Source organism: Botryllus schlosseri, chromosome 4, assembly GCF_051294905.1.
Source record: "Botryllus schlosseri isolate E-star chromosome 4, Bs_hap1, whole genome shotgun sequence".
Classification (NCBI taxonomy): Eukaryota; Metazoa; Chordata; class Ascidiacea; order Stolidobranchia; family Styelidae; genus Botryllus; species Botryllus schlosseri.
The window spans coordinates 14,478,505-14,500,619 of record NC_137239.1 but is presented as its reverse complement, the minus strand read 5'-3'; the positions used below and the strand labels follow the sequence as shown (position 1 = coordinate 14,500,619).

Genomic DNA, 22,115 nt, shown 5'->3' with positions numbered 1-22,115 from the left:
TCATACTAGTTCAAGCAAATTGACGATGTCGATGAAAATTCACGCCCACGCCGCTGCCTACAATAGCAATATTATCGAAATCGACATGAGTGGAAACCTCGGCGACACAGATGCAGACAATGTGGCACCTGATCCGACAATTTCATTGTGACATCATCGTGCAATTGACAACGATATATGATCATGATCATGCGCTTGATGAATGTAAACCACGTAATACCGTTCATAATATCATCCATTCGCTTGACTAGCGGAATGTTCAAAAGTACAGAACGTGTAACATTGTAACAGTAATCCCGATAAATCTTCAGATAGTTGTAGATGAGAACAAATAACTTATGTTTATTACGTAAAAAGTTTCATTATTTGTAATATTTGTGATCTAGCGACTTATCCACGAAATGTTAACAAATTTTGGAGTCAGGTATGATAAGCCTGTAAGTTTGAAGATAATAACATGAATATGTGGTGATCGATGTTATTAGTGCGAGATAGATGTATGCTGGTAGTGACCACTTGGAGTATGGCGTCGTTCTGTCCTGCCATGCTAAATTTGATCAGTTTTGGAATTGAATTAAATTGTGTTGATTTAGGGTAGCCTAATTGAGGGCGAAAACGGGCAACCTATATTGCATCTAAGTCTGTCTTAGGCAGTGCAGTTCGCAAGCTACTAACAAGAGCTGCCCAGCGCGACAAGCTTTTGGCTAATGTCAAAGCTATGAAGCAATGAATGACTTACACGTGGGAATTGCTCTCTATATCAACAAAGAATTTCAAAAATTTGCTCAAATGAAGTTGAAATCAGCCTATACTCCGCTGAGCGCTGTTGCTAGAGTTTGTATTTTGCAAGCTTTCTTGAATATAGAATAAGTTTCATCATCATTAATCGTCTTCTCATAATGGATGTGAAACACATGTTTAGACACGTACAATTTATACCGACTTTGTCAATTTCTCGCGCCCCCCCTATACTGACTTCGTCAATTTCTCGCGCCCCCCCTGAGAGCCTCCCGCGCCCCCCAGGTTGAGAACCCCTGCTCTAAAGGAAACTGCATAAACGGCGTACGGAGCAGAAATTCAACACGATTCATGTTCGCAATTGACCTGGCTAACAATCTCGAGATATTGCGTATAGCCTAACCGGAAAGGTCAACGAGTTCAGACCACTGAACTATATAAACACGCCATTGTTATCTCATAGATTGGGCCTGTCATATTGAATCCAACACATCATTTTAAATTTGAAGAAGTAAGACGAAAGCAGCCTCGGAATTTCGGTCTCGGAACAACATAGGAGATTTTGGCCTTGAAACTGGAGAGAGAGAGAGGGAGAGAGAGAGTCTTTATTTTCATCCAACCAAAATACATAACAAACGGCAGTGATGATGGAACAGAAAATATGCATGCACAGTATTCGGTATTAGATAGGAATGATCGATAAGACCGTGAAGGTCATCTAGTCTGATCACACCAGCATCAAACAGGTACACTTGACTCTGAACAGTCTGGCTGTAAAAAACTGGGACATAACACAAATGGTTTACTGTCTAGAACAGGGGTTCTCAACCTGGGGGCGCGAGAAATTTTTGTCAATTTTGTCAATGTCTGTATAAATTGTGACTAAACATGTGTTTCACAACCATTCTGAAGATACGATTATTGAAGATTAAACTTAATTCGTATTCTAGAAAGCTTGACAAACTCATACTCCAGCAGTCGCGCTCAACGGAGTATAGGCAGACTTCAACTTCATTTGAGCAAATTTTTGATATTCTTTGAAGATTTAGAGAAATTCCTACGTGCAAGTCATTCATTACTTTATAGCTTTGACAGTAGCCTAAATCTCTGTGCGCTAGGTAGCTGTTGTTGACAGCTGGCTAACTGCACTGCCTAAGACAGACTTAGATGCAATATAGGTTGCCCGGTTTCGCCCTCGAATTGGCTATAAATCAACACAATTTAATTCGTTTCCAAAACTGATCAAATTTAGCATGGCACGACAGAACGACGCCGTGCTCTCTGTAGTCACTACCAGCATCAGGATTAGTCTCAGTGCAACCTACCTTGAAATTAATTGATGTCCTTTTCAATGTTTTTTTGTTATTTTCAAACTAGTTTGGGGAAGTTTGTCAGCAATGTAAAAGACTAAACAACTCTAATGCGGATTCAAAATTGGCGTAAGATATACCTTATGTATATTATTATATCAGTGGTGGGCAGCCCGTACGGCCGCATGCGGCCGTAGAAGGGAATTTGTGCGACCGTCGACGCCTAATTCAATTAGTATGTGTTGGCAGTGGTAGACATGCAAATTGCAATTACTAATTTACTCCCGAATTTTCGAGAGATTTTATTTAATCTTGAAATTTTCTTCGCGCTCCGCGCAATTCAACAAGACTTCATTTTTCGATTTTAATGCAGTAGGGCCCTTCTTAATTGGAGCAGGAATGGGAATCCTCAAGAAATAACAATTCATTCGCGGCTCTGAAAAATTTTTGCGCCCTGCGCGACAATATGCACTCCCGACAACTATTCATAACATTGCCACTCGCGATTTCGGTGCGTACAATAGGCCGTTGTGAAAAGTAGAATAACCCGGAGTTCACCGGGAATGGATATGGACAGTTTACCATATGTATTTTGCGTCCAGATCGTTCATTGCGGCTATGCCTTGGAATGCGGCCTTAAGCTACCGAAATGCGGCCATGATTAGCAAAAAGGTTGCCCACCTCTGTATTAGATGATGTGCTCTTTTTGACATGACGATAAATGTAAGGGGGGGGGGGGTCAGGGGCGCGCGATTTTTTTGACCATCGCCAAGGGGGGCGCGTGTCAAAAAAGGTTGAGAACCGCTGGTCTAGAAGTCTGCTGCTAAATCGGCATTGGAAAATATATTACCGAATAAATACGTGAATGAAAGCTGTAAACTTAGTACACTGTTACATGACATCATCGAGCCGCATGACCCTTTTCGGTATGGTACTGTCAAAATCAATACGAACAGCCTGTTCGGAACACACCAACACCGAATTTTGCGTAAAATTTACTGAGGAATAGGCTGATCAAGTGATCAGCTGTTAGCCGTCATCGAAAACGAAATAGCTTTCGCGCTTGACAGGGGGTTGTAAGCAAATGACTTGAAGGCCACAATTTCACGGTGAAATTGACATTGGAGAATATAAAGTAAAGGTAAATATTTGAATGAAAAACGAGAATGTTAGTTAACTGTTTCATGATATCATCGTCTCATCACCTATCTCAGTATGGAACACAGTTAACGTTAGCACAGACACACCGGCTTTTGCGTGAAATCCACAATGCGTTACGTAGGCTATAGTGTCAGATCGGCGCACATCTCTACCATACTCGACCTCGATAACGAAATTACTGCCCTAATCATTGAGTGTCCACCTTGAGACTTGGTATAGCGTTCGATACTAAAATCAAGATATACCGTGCAAAAGCTCCTGACAGATCAAGGTAAGGAGCATCGGTAAAATCAATAGAGACCAATACCGGCTTTGCGTAAAATCTGTTAACGATAAATGACGAGTCGGCTCTCACTCGACTTAGGAAACGAAATTATCACTAACATAGTTCAGTGAAAACCTTAAAACTTGGTACAGCGTTCGATACTAACATTAAGACTCACCGTGCCAAATGTCATGACCGATCTCCGTATGGAACATCGTCAAAATCAATGGACACCAATACCGACTTTTGAATAAAATCTGTTTGCGAAACATGACGGATGAGCACACACTCAATTTCGGAAACGGAATTACTACCCTAATCTTTAAGTACCAACCCTGAAACTTGGGGCAGTGTTAAATACCACCATCACGACATAACACACCAAGTTCAAGAATCATCATGGTGTGAAACACCGTCAAAATGGACCTATACCAGCAAAGATCGACTCAACGCATATGACGGTAACCGAGTTCAGATATAGATACGATTGTTACATCACACCTTAAGAGCAACCAGGCTATGTTGCCCCACCTACTCGGTAATTTTATGAATAGGAGAGTGTAAATCACCGTCTCTTTATTGTGCGCGGCTTTGAGAGAATAGACAGTGAAACCTTGTTTTGAGCGCTACCAGCGCATGCCCCGGCTAGGCATTCGCAAAGCGAAATCACGAAGAGAATTCGATTTTCGCAGAGACTTCGCTATAGCCTATATGGGCATTTACATGCGAAAGCACAAGAAGAATAAGATTTTTGCTGTGATTTCGGTATATATTGATTGGTGCGCGTCTCTAAATGATAAATAATTGTTATTGAACCGAATTTTAGGTGGGGCAATGCCCCAGTTGCCCTATAGGACGAGCCGCCACTGCACTTATATACGAGTCATCACAAGAAGTAGTTTCTTATGCGGGACATAGCGGAATATCATGGACGAATGATCTCGGGATATCCTGCAGTACCAACTAAACTATAAGACGTACTGGATTTCAAATTGGTATTTCTTTACTGGCAAATAATGTTCCCTGCGGGATGGAATTTGTCTAGTGGGGCTCAGAACGCCAGGACAGGAACATTCGGCGCCAGCCATTTAGGCACGTATGGAATATTAAACATATATGTAATTATTTATATATATCGAATTTTCGGTTAACACAAAGGCAGTCCTTTTCGGCCAGGTCTTCTCGCTGCTGATCGTTCTGGCACACTTCTCGAAGTCGCTTGTTACATGGCCTATAACTCCATATGTATTGATGTGCCGTGGCGCGGTAATAACCGACGCGGAAGCGCTTATTTCTATAAATCATGGGTAATTTTTGTTGGGGAAGGGTACAAGGGTTACCATATTTTTGTGACCCAAATTCCAGAAGCTCTTTAGCGCCTCTTAACTGGATTTATAATGAGGCAGCAGCATGACATCACACTGACCGTGCTTTACCAATATCGATTGTTTACAGGAGTGGATATTTTTAACATATGTCGTGAATCAACTAGTAGCTAGACTATATAGGCCGTATAGGGCTATCTCCAATTTGAGCTCTGGTGATTGCTGGGGTCGATATTCTCACTTGGTCTGCAACAGCCTTCTCCACGAGCTGGATGAAATTGACTGACCAGACGTTCGTGTGTTTGACAGCTCTGTTACTATGTTAGGTCGGTGCAGATATACGTGGTTGTGTGCTTTAGCTATGAACCGAAACAAAACTTTTAAGCCGACTCCTGCCCCCCCCCCAAAAAAAACACTGGTCTGGGGCCCGCCATAGGGAGGTCGATGCAACTTCTGATGGGATTACTATATGCATCTGGTTTTTAAATTTTGCTAATTAATTATATCAATAATATCGGTTCTTCCATATATCACTAGCGGTATAGCTGGCAGTGTTGGGATGACTCGAGTCACCTTTTTCGTTTAACTTGACTCGACTCGAGTCACTTTGCTAAAATGACTTGACTTGACTTGACTTGACTCAGCGTATCAAAAATGTGGATTGACTCGTGACTCGGAGCAAAATTCACGAGTCAATTTTACGTCATCAAGTAATCGGTGTCGATAAAATTCTCTCTATATTGCATATGTTCAGATTGTTGGAGAAACGCTGGTGTAACCCGTGAGAGCGACCAACCATTCAATGATCGTGCTTTTTACTGAGACTCAGTGGTACTCTGAGAAATAAATTGACCACAAACGAAATGATCGAAGCTTACAGCTTACGTTGTCGTAAACTATTAGTAAAGTAATTTATTGAAAAATATGTATTTGTGTTCTCTGTATTTACCTTAACCAAACCTCTTGTTTTATCGAATTTGAATTCTGATATAGTTTATATACTCCTCAGCCATTAGCGTAGGCACGAGTTGTATCATATTAATATGTAAATGGATAATTTATTGCCTGTTATCAATTCGTTTCTCCATTCTCTATTCTCTAATTTGACTGGTAACTATAAACTGAGTTTTACGTATATGTGAGCGATACAGCGCCTTCTTCTGTGTATATTCAACTCTATTCGTTCATCCGTTCAGAATCAATGACTACTCAATCTGTATTTCAGACAGCTAGTGATATGTAATGACGTAATCATGCCTCATACTTCGAAAAGGCAACTTGACTTGAATTGTGACTTGACTTGACTTGACTCGACTTGACTCGAGTCACCTCCAAAAATCGAGTGACTTGACTTGACTCGAGTCACCTTCGAGAATCGATTGACTTGACTTGACTCGAGTCAAAATATGCAATGACTCGAAATGACTCGTGACTCGAAGGTAGTAACTTGATCCCAACACAGATAGCTGGTGGAGATGAGAACTTTGAAAATGCAGGGAACGTAACTTTACTTCGCTAACTCATGTTCATGTCACATGTTTACACATTCGGTGGTTTCAAACCATTTACGGTCTAGACTCCATTTCCAATTTGAAAATATTCCGTGGCCCACCTCAAAATTTTGTATGCTGATTACTACAAACTGGTCAGCCCAAGGGGCAAACGATCCCAAATAGAGATCCACTATATTTGATTAAGTATCTAAACCGCCTGTATAATGATACAACGTTTAAAAAAACAATTTACTTTTTTTAAAAGGCATTTTTTGAAACATGTTTTGACAAAGGCGTTGTATAACACCATTTGTTTATAATGCAACCGTATATCTACAGCTGCGACGTCAATATGGTTTTCGGGTACGAGTCCGACCGAAGTCGACTCCATAAACTGTTCCGAAGTGTTGCAGGTTTATTTAGGCTCCTCCTCGCCATCGTTTCCGCGAAAGCTGTGTATTGAAAATCTTAGAAGCGGTTAGTGCTGTAGCAGTCAGCAGAATCATACTATAGAATATCGGCCCGGTGTAAATGACCATTGTAGTCGAATTATACCATGAATACCACAAACAGCGACATTATTCGACATTTGAGCGTCTCACCTCGAAGCTAACCATGAGCGAAACCCCAAAACACGTTTTCAACGCAACCCAAGGTAGTCGCGAAAATGCTGACCATTTCTAGTTAGCAGCTTTACAAATGGGTCGTGATCACGCCTGGGCGAAGGCAATAACATTTTAGGAGTAATCAACTTACCAAATCTATAGAGGTGAGAGGCGGAGCATTTTGAAATCGGAAGTCGGGTCGTGACCATAAACAGGTTTTTAATCACATCCCTATACAAGCCAAACCCAACCGACAACCCCACCTCGCCCTAACCCTTGCTTTAACCCACAAGTTAAAGTGTCACATACCCAATGCCCATTGCCCATATGTTAGGCTTACCATACGTCCTCTTTTAAGAGGATTTGTCCTCTTTTTTTACTTTTTTGAAAGTGTCCTCGGAGGACGCCCTTTTGTCCTCTTTTTTGAGATTTTGTCCTCTTTTGAAAATTTAATCGGATTTAGAGGAAATTGCCGCAAATTAGCACAGAAGTTAAGCTCCGGCGGGTATTTCGGAGTGAAAAACGGTGATTTTAGCTCTGAGGGAAAAGATGACCTTTTTTTTTTTTTTAGTCAACCGATCACGAAGTGGGAAAAATTTACCGGTTTTTGAGAATTCTTCTGTCCTCTTTTTAGATTTCCAAAATATGGTAAGCCTACCATATGTCCGCAGGCCGTTGCAGCGCCTCTGACACAATTTGGAAACGGACGGGTGTGTGTCTTGAAAGCGAGGCATATCGAGTGCTCTGAGTTATTGTCATCCTTCCCACCAACAGTATTTCTGACGAAGCCGTAATTAATGAGCTACCATCGAAATGTTTTAGTTACGACCAGGCGATAGGAATACTAAGTGCTGGTCTCACAGTCATAAAGCGGACGCATATAGAGCAAGCCTATAATCCGGTAAAATCTAATAACAAGAAGCAAAGGTCGATGCGATTCATGTTGCCAAGTAATGAAGATCCAAATACCCTGATAACGATTTGAAGAACTGGTTATTAACAATTTTCGACGACTTGGTGTAGAGTTCACATACAGATACAGATTGTTATATCACTTTTATAAGAGGAAAACCATAGTGCAAACCCAAAGCCCTGTGGCCTATGTGCTCACTCATTTCGATGAGTAATATAAATAAAATAGTCAAATCTTCGATTTCTTTATATTGAGCAGCTTTAAGAGAATAGGTAATTTAGTTGGCTAGTTATGAGCGTTACTGGTGCAAGATATATGTACGTACACCCCGCTTGGAAACTACATGCAAGGCACAGGAAATATAGCGATTTCGCTATCGTCAGTGCTCGCGACTACGACAATATGTTGTTTTTAATATTGCTATAGCACTGAATAATAGGTGGTACAATCGCCCGGTACCCCGTGGGACGGGACGTCATGCTGTTTATGAGATAAGGGAGCAAAGTCATTATTGCCAGTCAAATCTTCTTTCTAAGAGTTTGTACAGTTTCCCGTTGTAAGGTTGGAAGAATTGGCGTAATTGAGTAATTGTTTTTGCAGATGGTTCATGCCCCGAGTTCCCGAACCTCGTGCGACCTTTGGCGCGTTGCGGCAGGCAATCTAGCTTTTCGTTCACGACAGTTCGACTCCCATCCACATTCGCAACTTTGGGGGGACGAAGACAATAAAATCCATGAGGACCTTTTCCGAAATCCTCTTTCAAGAGCAGCTTAGGAACTCCCATAAAATCTTGAAGCTGTAACAGTAGCGATTAATTTCCCTTAAATGCAAGTTCCGACAGCAAAAAATATCATTTGTGAAGAGTAGCCTATAGGTACGGGTACTCATTTATCGCGCAATATAAATCTGCAATCGAATTCGCATTGAGCAAGATGTCGGACCAATACATCTTTCACTTGGCTACTGACCGAAGTGCGAATCGTATGCTAGCTGTAGAGTACGACCGCAATGCACGTTTAGCATTATTTTCAGAAATATATCACTTGCAATCGCGCATGTTACGATATCAGTTTATAGCTCAATGTCAAATGTTTCGTGTCAGACATTATATCAGACACGCGTCGGTAAGCTGAACATTTCTAACACCTGGCCAAGCTGAACATTTCTAACACTTGGCCCAAGTTCTCAGGACTGCGAAAGTTTCAATAGGAATAGAGTTTCTAATTATGCCGTGCTTCACGCGCTGCTGGTTTTACTTTCAAACAAGTTAGCAGGAAGGAAACAGCACAATCGGGTTACTTTGATGACAGAGATATAGCGTAAAATATGTTTCAACCTATACGGCTTATGCTAAAGTGTAGAATGGCAATATTCTCATGTGATGTACTGTATGACGCTGTGACCGGTAATCAACCTTTTTGGCAACTGGTCAGATATAAATAAATTAGGCTTGGAAAACGCTGGATACCTAATTCGCTTCTAGTAGTAAGAAAGTCCACAATTTCACCAAGAATTAGTAACGGTGATAGTGATGAAACTTATATATCGGATATCGGACTACAAATATGGGCTACCGACAGAGATATACAGCGGTTTACAGTCGGTTTATTAGTACAGTAACCCGCCGTAAATCTCGCGGAGGAAGCAAAACCTAAAACCTGTTTTAAACAGTTTAACACAATTTCAAAACAAATGACTTTCACAAATTGTGTTGAACAGTTTACCAGGCCTTTTTATAGCACCGCTTAAAACATGCTTTCTATTAAAACATGTTTTGAACAAAGTGTTTTAAAACAACCATTTGTTTTCATTGCAACCCTAGTTCCGCAGCACGTTGGTAAAGGTAAGAACCACTTACCTACAAGCTCGAACTTCAACGATAATTAGCGCTTCTATGGCTGTGGTAGCTAATAGAAAGTAACTGCAGACAGAAAATCAATGCAGTCACCTCTTCAAATACTTTCCCGGGATCAGTTACGAGTTCTTCGCCGTCTATAAAGAACATCTGCTTTCGATCAAATACACGAAGCCACCTATAATAAAACGAACATTGTCTTCTCGCTAGCTTCGTGCTTATCGACGGATTGTACGTACGAATGTATTATGGCAGCCTACTCTCTGGTTTAGGTTGGTTCATTAACATCTGATACGTACCAATTTTTTATGAAACTGGAAGTTTGCTGTGGAGTCAATTCAGATGCCTTGCAATCAAATTATTGCACTTTGATTTTTCATTATCAAAACTCTTGATACTGACAAAGGGTATGACCTTGCTCGTACTGAATCACTCATGCACTGCACAGTGCACATGCACACGCTTTCCAAAAGCCAGTGCATTTCCCCTAATCCCATACCTTCGCACATGATAGTAATACAGCCCTGTAGACAGCATATGCTTTGGATTTCCCGAAAGAGATTGGAAAATTATATCGATCACATCATCGTCGTCCTGGGCCTCCAAAAGTTTCTTCGTTTCGTTGAGTATTCCAGCGATGTAAGAATCAAAATCACTACCTTCCGGAACGCTGTTCATTATAATCTGAATATAAACGGGTGAAAGAAGGTAACATCGCGGTGTCTGTTTTTAAACCATTTCGTGCTCTACGCGCAATACTTGCTTGCATTTTTTGTGTCTGTACGAGGCCCAAGCACGTATAGTAGTGAGTGGACTCTGGAGGAAATCCTATTGTTATTATCATCAAGTGGCATCTTAGGCCAGTATCTCGCAATTTACCGATCAAACACGAACGTAACAATGAACAATGGGCATTGGGCATTCAGACCATACCAAGCGAGACTTTCGATGCGAGATTGGCTATATTGCCAGTTTATTTATAGTAAGTACTTGGCCTTTCATTATGCGATGCATAGGACACGACCGTGGGGGTTTGGACGCCCTATTATACGCGAACAGTAATTCAGTGATTAGTACATTCACGTAATATCACAGTTGGTCAAAGTCATCAATATTGCTATACTTAGTAGAAGAATAAGTAGCTTAACTGCTAACAAAACTGCAAGTCATTATATTATGTCAATTAATCTGCTTTGCAAGTGTCAATATTGTCATAAGCTATAATGTGATCCCATATTCAGACTTGGCAAATGGGTAATTGAAACCGTGTTCGACTGGCAAAGGCAGGTAGGCCTACACTGTGCGACAATAGGCCTATACACGCAGAGACCTTACTTCGTGAACGAAATCCGAATACGTCCTGTTCACTGGATCGCATAATATCACCACAAGTAGCGCGTTCGGAACTACCGACTTCACTCTTTCAGGAACATCATTTGACACAAAATTGAAGTAACTTGGTGTCTTTTCTGCTACTTTGTGATATTGTGCAGCTTCTGGCATCTGGTCCCTGACAAGGTCAATACAGAAAGATGATGATCACTAGGACAAAAATAAGATCCACTGTTGTCAAATTATATCCTAGCCTACTGAAGACATCCCGTTTCAGTAATTCTTGCATGACTCATTGACTTTTATATTTGGTTACCAATGAATAGGACACTTGGTGAATTCGGCGCTTGGTAAATTCGGGTGAATTCGGCACTTCATGGTTGTGAAGATTCTCGCAAAGCATTGTTATAAATCCTAGTCTTTGCCTGTGTACGCAGACGGACCTACTGTACTTCTCGCACATTTCTGCGGGCCTACGTTCCTATTCCTATGCGTGCTTCCATTTGTGCTAGTGTATTCAATCATTTGGAGTAAAAGGCTGTGTTTAATTCGTATACTGGCGTTACCGACCGCCAAGATTACACAGGTTCCCGCGGCTTTAGTTGCCACCCGACTATTTCGCGTGTCACGCAGAAGCATTCGGTACTCACAACCCTCGCTCACATTCATTTTCGAATTCTCGAATCGACTATAATAAAACTCGAGCAACCGATTCTTTGTCGGCAAAAGGACCGACTCTACTACCTGCGTGTATTTCATTAGCGTTGCGTCTCTGGCTATATATTATAGCTTATTTGCATTGCACTAATTGCATTTTTGCTTAACGCTCTCGTCGTTTTGTGAAATCTCTCGTTGTTGTTGTTGTTATACCATTCTTACGACACACTACCTATTTCATCTTTACATTTCGAATTGCAATCTCCGCATTATACTGACGGCCACTACCGACGAGGGTCAGTTGAAAAGCTTATAGTGAATAAATTGCGAATATGAATGTGTTGTTCGTTGCAATATTCAAATTCTGTACCACAAGGAACCTATTTGAATTTATTATTGTAATATTGATGCATCGCCAGGATGAATGATGTGAAATCTTCAAATACATACCCTATATGCCACCACAAAGAGTAGCCTACAATCCCAGTTTTACAACTCATCGCAGTACTCGAATCACTAGAATTAATACTGAGATATTCATATTGGTCCGTGGAAATTTGAGCATTTAGCAATGGGCAATGGGCATGCTCTTACGACGCTTCGACGTGCGGATTAAATTATGCGTTTGGGGTGGGCTGGGGTTATAGTTTGAGTTAAGATATATATGAAGGTTAATTTCAGGGTTATGTTTGTGGTTACGGTTAGTTCTAGGGTTATTATGTTACATGCTGAGTGACGATACAAAAGTGTCCCATGCTTAACTGTCGGTACTCGGTAACCGTATGTTTAATTACGCAAGATTCTTGTGGCTATTCAAGATGAAGAACTCTAGCATCGTTTCGGATAAGTCAAGCCGAGGACATCATGATCTGTTTTACGACAGGGGCCCTTTAGAACTCACATGTAAAATTGAACACCCTTGTCCCAATTGTAGGTGAAGAATTATGATTCCGCGACTTCGGGAAATGACAACATCGGATGCCGTTGTAGGATATATCTCCAAAACCCCGTCCCGCACTTTTCCACGCCGATGTTGATAACATCTGGCAATCGTTTTCTTCGATACTGAAAAGTAAACGTAACTATCAATATAAACGACTACCCCTATACCTTAACATTCGGACGCTGTTTAGTCGGGTCATTTTCCCTCTCGTATATTCAGAGACGGAAGCCCGTCGATTACACAAGGTCATGTGACGAGGTGTATGCTAATCAAATGTGACATTTAGATAATAATTTAGTTAGGCCTATCATATGTACTCTTTTAGGAGGATTTGTGCCCCTTTCTCATGAAAAGTGAATGGTTCTCCGCGGACGCTCGAAAATGCCGAAATGTCCCCTTTTTGCGCATGATTGTTATTGCGAACATTGTTCTGCGTTCTCTGTAACACCTGGACATTTGTACATGCGATGATCCGGCAGATGTTATTGTGTGTTCATGCCCAATTGGTGGTAAACGAAAACGCAAACCTACCTTAGAATTTAGAAACAACGTTCTCGGGTTATCGATCGAATATTTCTCTGCAGAGCCGGCCGAAATCTGCTCGTTATAATATGTCAAGTTGCATCGATAGGATAAAAATATTGAGGTTGTATTATTTTCATCCGTTCAAGACACACACAAGGTATAATGCGATACACAAGACACAATGCGATGTAATGAACAGGTAGAAGAAGGCTCATGAAACGGCAAGACCGATGTAACAGAGTTTGTTCTTGACCTCTAAGTCTTGGATTTTACATCAGCTCCCCCACGCCCCGGTCACAATACCATGACTCGTGTACGAACGCGTATGAAATATTCGACGCTATCAAATGTTTGACTTGGTGACTTGAAATAATGTGTTGTTTAAACAGATGCAAAGGTTGCATTGCATTTTCACAGACCCACGTCAAATGCAACTCATGCGGCGAGGTATACGGCGGGTATTCTTGTATCGATTGAGAGAGATGTCTTAGTGAACACAGTTGGTTTTCACCAGAAACACTATACTTATACATTTCCACTAATTATTCGAGAACACTAATAGGCGGCGATCATGGGCATAGTCCGGCTACTAACGATCACGGAATGTTTGACTTACCGAATGAGCGATCCCATTGCTCATGCTACTTTTTTAATAAAATCATTCATTACCAGGTAGACCTCACTCACATTTTTCGGCGATTCGTCAAACTCGGCGGCATAATTGAGAAAGTCCAAAAATTTCTGCTGACGCACGTTTAGTATGGTACTGCTGTTCGTTTTCTGAAACTTTCAAGTCTATCAAATAGATTCTGTGCAACAAATGACTGTTTGAGATGGCTACACACAAAAAAATCTGGTAGATTTACAAAGAAATTTCTGTAAATTTTACAACGAATTACCGGTCGCAGCCAATAGCAGCGTGTAGCTTGTCATTTTACATTTTGATATGTAATATTAAATAAATTTAGCTGCTAAGTCAAGTTACCAGAATTTCTTCGCAAGGTTACTGACGGTTACTCGCTACGGCATTTTACCAAGCTATTGGCAAAATTGAATAGCTTCCAAGCCCCAGCAGCTAATGTATACGTGGAAGTGCATGTCACTGTGATATCATTCTTGCTGCGATTTGACCTGATTCAACCTCGTTCGCGAGACAGGGTTAGGTCACACGAAACTGGTTGACCCTAGTACCAATTTCGGTATAGTGTATAGTTGTAGTTGGGTGCAAGAAACAGCTGACAATGTAGTTACACCATAGACATTATATTATAAGGCTTTGGCTACACGGGGTCGGTCTCGGCGGTTAGATCTGTTGTCACATATAGGGCTGATGAGTTACAAAAATCAGTTTAGGATATATCATCTTATTCCTGAAACTAGAAATAACAGCACGGCAGGCTCAGTTGACCATTTATTAATGGCGGACACGGCGACCTATAATAGGTTACCTTGGTGTACGCGTTGCGGGGTTTTCTGAGATTCGTAGTAAACAACCAACGTGCGACTGTGACATCACAAGCGGCGTCCGGTTAGGTAAGTAAGTAGGGAACCACACATGGAGTAATAAATATCAATATATACGATGCGAAAGAAAGGGACTATATTAGGGTTACCATACGTCCTCTTTTTTGAGATTTTGTCCTCTTTTTTGAAAATTTAGGTCAGATTTAGAGCAAATTGCGAGTGATATGCCGTAAATAAGCACGGAAGTGACGCTCCGGCGGGTATTTAGGAGTGAATAAGGGTGATTTTAGCTCTGGTCGGAAAGATGACTTTTTTTTTAGTCAACCGATCACAAAGTGGGAAAAATTCACCGGTTTTTGAGAATTCTTCTCCGGCTTTGTAAGTCTCAAATTTCTGAAAAAGTGTCCTCTTTTTAGATTTCCAAAATATGGTAAGCCTAGACCAGAGGTCTCAAACTCAAATGTGCTCGCGGGCCAGTTTTCCAATTTTGACGACGCCGCGGGCCGCAACATGTATAGGGGTATTCTCTGTCTTTCCAAGTATGCCTTATTTGGCGGGAATGAATTGTCCTATTGAAAGTGAGCCGATCCAGCAGACTATCAGTAAACACACATCATCAAAATGTGATTTACTCTTGTATAAATTTAGGCCTGGCAAAAAAAGAGTAATCACATTTATAACTATTTGAATAGAATTGTTGTTGTACTTGACATATATTAATTATAACATATAGACACCATATGGGCAGACAAATGAATGATGCCATCATAAAAGCTATCGGGTTATAATTTTGCAGCTACTATGAATATTTTGAATTTAACAGATTGATAATAGAGACTGATCTGATGTCAAAACATTTTTAGGTTGACCATTGTAATTCCAATCCAGGATTCGGATATACTTTCGATAAGTAGGCTATTAATCTCATGACCAAATATCTTCAAATATAGGAGCAGAAACAAATATAAATATACTATAAATATATTGATGAATGAGTCCTAGTGATTGAAATGTCGGAACGCCGAACGGCCCATTGTTGTTACATCGTTGGAGCGTACCGCTACGGTACTCGGTATACCTGTAAGTGGCCTTAATAACATGGTTTGCGACCAAAGATGTAACTGACAGATTGCCAATGGTTGCAATAACTACTTGCTTAGTTAGCGAAATACCAAGCTGCGAGATAGCCGGTGGCGAGATAGCGCAGTGGTATCATCCGCGGCTGCAACACCAATGGGTGCGGGTTCGAGTCCGACCGAGGTCGACTTCCGAATTCCGATACTTAAGTGTTGGAGGTTTGCCCAGGCTCCTCCTCGCCACCTCATCCGCGTCAGCGGTGTCTTACGAAAGCCTAGAGGTGGGCCGTGCTATAAGTCGGCAGTTACAGAAAATAAGAAGAAATGACCATAGTAGTCGACAAACACCATGAATACTTAAACACACATACACACACCTTCGACCTTCTGATATATTACTATTCCCCTGATACGCGATTAGTTTGTTGCGTCCATGGTTCTAACAAATTCACGGCACTCCGAGTCCACTCGAGTCATTTTCGTTTCACCATCGAGTTAGCCCGAGTCTGAGTAATTCTACGAAACGTCGCGTCCAAGTCCAACTCACATATTCCAGTCACGAATCGTCTAACGGTCAGGTTTTGTCATCATGGATTGGAAATGTGGCGAAATAGTGAATTTCCCACTGCATGGTAGCGTTTGCAATTGATGTGATAGTGAAGTTTGACGAATAGTTTCAGGCTTTCGGGGCAATTTAAGAGGGGATTTTGACTTTCTAACCTGAAAAGATATATGTGACACTAAAATATTTTGAAATCAATAAAAATCTAAAATGTCGTCGCGGGCCGCAAAAAATGCTTTGGCGGGCCGCATGCGGCCCGCGGACCGCGTGTTTGAGACCTCTGGCCTAGACTATATGTGTTGATAGATGTTTCTGTATGAAAAACCAACCTAGATTGAACATTATAACGTGGACAGTAAATATTATTGGTGGCATATGTGAGCGGATGAATATCACTTATTTCAAAGTCGCCTGCGTGTCGTGTTCAGCTTTGAGCATGCAAAGGCTGACGGTGCGAAGCTTGTGACTTGTGATTGAAAAAAGTAGAGAATTTCATTGAAGATTCCCAGGACTGATGAATGGGATGCGCATAGTAAAAGGTACATTACTGTATAGTTTTAGTTACCTTGAATATCTACGACTGTGCACACCACCCAGATGACTTTGGTTTCACGATTTAAATATTTCAGTCGCCCCATTCTCTGTTCTATTTTGGGTAGTCGACTTGTATAATGACCTGCGACACCACATATTCTGCCGCGGAGTAGTTGAAACTGTTAGCTTGTTATTGACATTTATCGGGTCATAGCTTAGATATGTTTTCATCCCCTGCTCGATATGTTTGGCTCACATGCCGCATCAAATGAGGCACCTTTTCTTTCAATACATTGATCATTGAAGTCATGAATCTCTGCCATATCATGTCAAATGAGGAGTCGTCAACTCACAATGTACCAGTACCGGTACTTCAAGACTTGTTCTATTTTTGTTAGCCTATTTATAAGTCATGTCTAGGTTAGCAACTTAGCTTAGTGCAGCGAGTTACACATGAATTATTTTTAGGGGAACTGCAAGATACTAGTCACACAGAAAGAATGAAGACAAGAAAAAGAAACAATTGGAAGTTTATCCGGCGGTGGAATTAATTCACCTTTTCTTGGGACCACTCGTGCTATATTTGCATGCCTCCTAAACAAGAATTAGACCTCCAGCAGCAATACATTTTCATCGTGAATCATGAATGAATATACAGTTTTCCAAATGTCGTCTTGAGAGCGCGAAGAAACGTTTGCGGTGTTTTGGTATCGCGTTGCTTTGGGATAGGTATGGATGTAGGCTACATGAAGTTACAACCTGGCATGCAATTTGATTTTCAAGGACAGCATATAGGGTTGTAGGTAGGTAGGTAGAATTACAGTCTCGGTCGTAAACGTACAGAAGAAAATGTGGATTGAATATACCTGAGGTGACTGTAACATTACAGTCTGGCGTGTAAAGTTAGATTAACGGACACGTTTAAGTTAAATTTACATTGAGTGACGGTAATGTTATATTACTGTCAAGTGGCTGGCCAGTGGCCACCCTGCTTCCTGACATTTCGCGGTAAATCAAGGTAATTTTTTTTAGTGTTTTTATAGAAGGGGTACGCAGACCTGCTTCATGCGCTAAATTTGGCGTGCAACGTTTTTCAAGGGTAACCTGACAATTAAATCAGTAAATAGCTGGAATCCAGAAAAAAAGTTATTTTTGAATAGCGCTATTGACCAGTCACCCATTCTTACGAGGGAAAGGTTTGTGAACTCGATACGTGAGTTCAATTGCAAATTTCTAACCCTGTTGTGGCACCTTTCCCGAAATTTTACATGTGTTACGTAAACGATTGGGAAAGAGGAAACACGAAAATAATATCCATATTGTAAATACCTGATAGAATGCATCTATCATTCTATCTATAATCAGGTTAAACCTCTAGCACAGTGGTTCTCAACCTTTCTGGCTTCGCGGACCCCTTTTGACCGTCACGGACCCTCGCGGACCCCCTCAAGTTTTAGTTCGATTTTAGCTCTATTATGGAGTAACCTTCATCTGTCTCGTGCAAATATGAACTGTAGGCTTGTGATAAACAGCAAAATAATGATTTGTCTTGAAATAACACAATAACATTTATGTAGAAATTGGTAAACTTTTATTATTTCAAAGCTAGTTTTGCTGCTGTATTTCTTGAAGTACGTGGTCGTGTCTTGAAAATCCGCGTCTTCGTTTTGATATGAACGAGTGCCGAAAACCATTTCCGAAAAGCTAAATGGAGGCTAATGCAATATTAACGCATAACGCTTCCGACGATACTTTTGGCGTGGTCGCAACATTTATGGCACCAAAATGAAGAAATATATATTTTATGAATATATCACGTCCAGCATCTAGCGCAGGGACGGGCAACATACGGACCGCGGTCCAGATTCGGCCCGCGGCGGCATTTTGATCGACCCGCAGAGAGTTTCTACCGTCAAAGTGAAATCCTCATCAAAAAGTATAGACAAATTTTATGCGCCAAAGAATGGATCCAAGTTTTCCAACCTGAGAAAGACTGCCATGAAACGACTTGTTCTGATCGGGTTTACATATATATTTACCAGCAAACATTTTCGGCCATGAACAATTGAACATTAACAAGACAAGGCTGCATACCAATATAACTGGTGATATGAATTTCAGGGTTGGGGCGTAATGCTTTGATAGCAACGAAACACTCCTTGTTCATCAAAAAATCAGCCTTGTCGATAGGGCATCCGCAATAAGAATGCCCATAATCTGATAGCCGAGCTTCAAGAGCAGGTATATCATTGTCCGATTTATGACGAGTGTCAGCCAAAAATATCCGGGTTCATTTCAATATGAATATACTATTCACTTGTATATTGAAGTTCTGTACCTCCAGGAAGCTGCTCAAATAGTGGTTATGTATATCACAGGATAAAGTGGATTTCGGGGCGAGACTTCAATCCCTGCATTGGGACAAATTAGGGAAATTCTCCGGAAATTTTTATTTTAAACGACTGTTCTCTAATTTGACGAGACTGACAACTTCAAATCGAAAAGGTTTCGCAGACATTACGAAGTCACCCTGATTGACGTTACTATCTCCACATTTTTATTTTTTCCACAAACATCAACAAAACGTCTCTAAACAGCAATATGTTTGTATCAGCAGGTTATTGGAAAATTGGCAATGAAAATGAATTTCCACACTATGATAGTTCATGTCAGACGATTATGATGATGATATGAGACATGAGGTTTTAGCAGTTGTGGTGCAAAACTGCCTCATGCTTTCTCAAATTAAAAAATAAGACAAAAATTACGTTATCAACCATTTTAAAAATTTAGAAGTCTCGCGGACCCCCTGAAATTGCTTCGCGGACCCCCGGTTGAGAACCGGTGCTCTAGCAAAATGCATGCTGTGCAGTACGATCATAAAAGAGTCGCAATTAAAGGCTAAAAGAGCCGCATGTGGATCGCGAGCCGCAGTTTGCCCATCCCTGGTATAACGTTTTAAAATACACTTTATTGCTGTGTGCTATTTATGGTGTTTGTCGAATACGATGGTCATTTAGACCAGGCCAATATTTTTTATCATGATGCCGTATTCCGTATTCGTATTCCGTATTAGACGTCGTAAGAACAGCAACGTAGGGTAGGAGCGCGTATCAGCCTCCGACACTTCGAAACGTGTTGCTGCCGAGACCCAACAGGGTTCTCTTGCGCAGAAGACAGTACATCAAACAACTACAAAACTACGCCAAATGATTTCAACGAAGTGACCCCTTGACTCTTGATCATTTTAGGGTTTTGTGCAACTCGCAATCATGCCACGTCAGCACTTGGTAAAACGCGAGGTCGGGGATGCTCTGACCCACGAAGTAGTTAAAACAAATATTATTATTTGCTTTACCTTTTAAGGCGACACGTCAGGCGTAGTGGTACAGGACCGTAACTGCCTCACCCCAAGCCCTAATTATTTCGTGAATCAACTAAATTATTGAGTTTTTTGGGGGGAAATTCATGCAACTTCATGCTACGCGTGATTTAGTGTTGCCAAATATAGTTTCTTCCACCCCTCCCCCCCCCAAAAAAAAACGCTTAATTTATAGAAATGGACATTTCGACGTCGACCATTAACGCGCCACGACGCACTAAGACATATGAAGTTGTAGGCCCTGTAACATACGAGTCCGAGAACAGTACCAGAACGATCGGCAGCGAGAAAACCTTGGCCGAAGAGAAGGGGAGACCGGGGACAAATGTAACTAGGGGCAAATGTAACAATCGTCCTCACCGCTAGTAGGATGGAGAAATCAGCTTGATATTTTAAGTGCGCATGCAGTAGGTACCTCTCCTATTATACCTGGAGTTACGTTGAGCTACGATGCGAAACCCCGGAATAATTTGCAAAAAACGAAATTTTTGACTCCTGAGTAAAGTTTTTCTGGTCTGGAATAATTTGTCTAGACGAATAGTACCTCAAGTAGTTACAACGTAATATGTGTAGCTGGAACAATGTTACTATAGTCTACCGTGGTGATAGAAAGAATAGGACTTGCATCGCCGGGAAGGTACCATACTAAGACACTAATCATGGTCGAGCGTGTCAGGGGCAATCGTAACACTCTGTTACTTTTGCCCCGTTACAATATGTTATGAATTCTGAATGTCTTTGTTCATATGTTGGTATTACCATTCATCTACTGCAGAATAATCTTGCAACAGCCAGAAGTTCACCAGAACAGATACTGCCTTGCGATACTAATTCTAACATGATCATCTGTCGAAACGGCCATACAATAGTGGTGATGTGAATCTGACGGTTCGGTTATTTTCGTGATTCAACCACCCGTTCTCATGTTGATCGACTTTTGGTGTGTCGAACTTCAATAGTCATGTCTTAATTCTCGTTCTCTGACTTTGATCATGGCCCACTTACATTTTGATATTTAATGTGAACAATTTATGTTAATTTTCTACAGCACAGATAAATGTCATTATAGCTTTGACGCCACACAATGTTGCGTCCTCGTTTTACTATACTATCATCGGCCCATTCAACCAAGATATGTTAGCCAGGTCGGTTTCGCACCTTCGCAGGTGACCGAATGACCAACCCATTATGCCCGCTGAACAACAGAACCTTGGTAGAAGAGGCCGAATATGTGTAGGGAGATGATGGAATGAATGTGTCTCTTGTACACTTTAAGCTTGAACAAGACACGAAGGGTGATATTGTACTCAGATGCCATAAATGCGATGGGGCGTAGCCTGGAAGCGTTCAAACGTCTCTTCCTTTAGTTTCATACAATATTACAATTTGTGCTTCCGTTTTCGTTGTTCATTTAGTTGGTGTTTAGTTATAAATAGCACTGTTACAATTGCCCCGCAAGGGTGGTACAATTGCCCCTGGGTACGGGGCGATTGTAACATTTGAGCAGCGATTTTTGCGACCCAAAATTTTCATGATTGATTGTTGATTGAGTTCCAATTTAGTTTTCATATCAACTATCGAGTTGTTGGCTTCTTTATATAAAACTTTGGAAGTGAAATTTCTACGAGAAAAACACGTAATGTTGGAAAATACGAATAGTGTTACAATTGTCCCCGGTCTCCCCAACTACACTTGTGCTGATCGAAAACTTCGATATCTATACATAAATGCTTGATTGACCATATGCGCCGAAATGGCTGTCGCCGAATGTTCCTGTCCTGGCAATCTGAACCCCACAAGACGAATGCCATGCCGCACGGAAAAATTCTTTGCCAGTGAATAAATACCTATTTAAAATCGTGTGCGTCTTTTAGTTTAGTACGTTTGGGCGATTTCAATAACTTTTAACATATCAGACAGGAGGTCACGAAATAACATCATGTAAAGAAGTCATTATACCGACGGGTCCGCCCGA

The 22,115-nt window shown here is 41.1% G+C and overlaps 2 protein-coding genes across 3 annotated transcripts in view; one reads left to right on the top strand and one right to left on the bottom strand.

Moving 5' to 3' along the window:
* Positions 1-22,115, top strand: part of LOC145438215 (uncharacterized) — a 171,199-nt gene that overhangs the window by 61,238 nt on the left and 87,846 nt on the right. The gene's annotated exons all lie outside the window — the stretch shown is intronic.
* LOC145437098 (heparan sulfate glucosamine 3-O-sulfotransferase 3A1-like) lies at positions 7,821-14,226 on the bottom strand. Its single transcript, XM_080314269.1, has 6 exons — positions 13,810-14,226; positions 12,556-12,719; positions 11,001-11,175; positions 10,165-10,349; positions 9,759-9,843; positions 7,821-8,606 (listed from the first exon to the last, which is right to left on the bottom strand). Coding segments are annotated over exons 2-6 (735 nt in total). The 5' UTR covers positions 12,558-12,719; positions 13,810-14,226; the 3' UTR covers positions 7,821-8,318.

Excerpts from the sequence above, each read along its gene's own strand:
- LOC145437098 (XM_080314269.1), bottom strand. Across the intron at positions 10,350-11,000 it reads ATTCGGATTTCGTTCACGAA|ATTATAATGAACAGCGTTCC; the intron begins GTAAGGTCTCTG and ends GTTTATATTCAG. Across the intron at positions 9,844-10,164 it reads TATTACTATCATGTGCGAAG|GTGGCTTCGTGTATTTGATC; the intron begins GTATGGGATTAG and ends GTTTTATTATAG.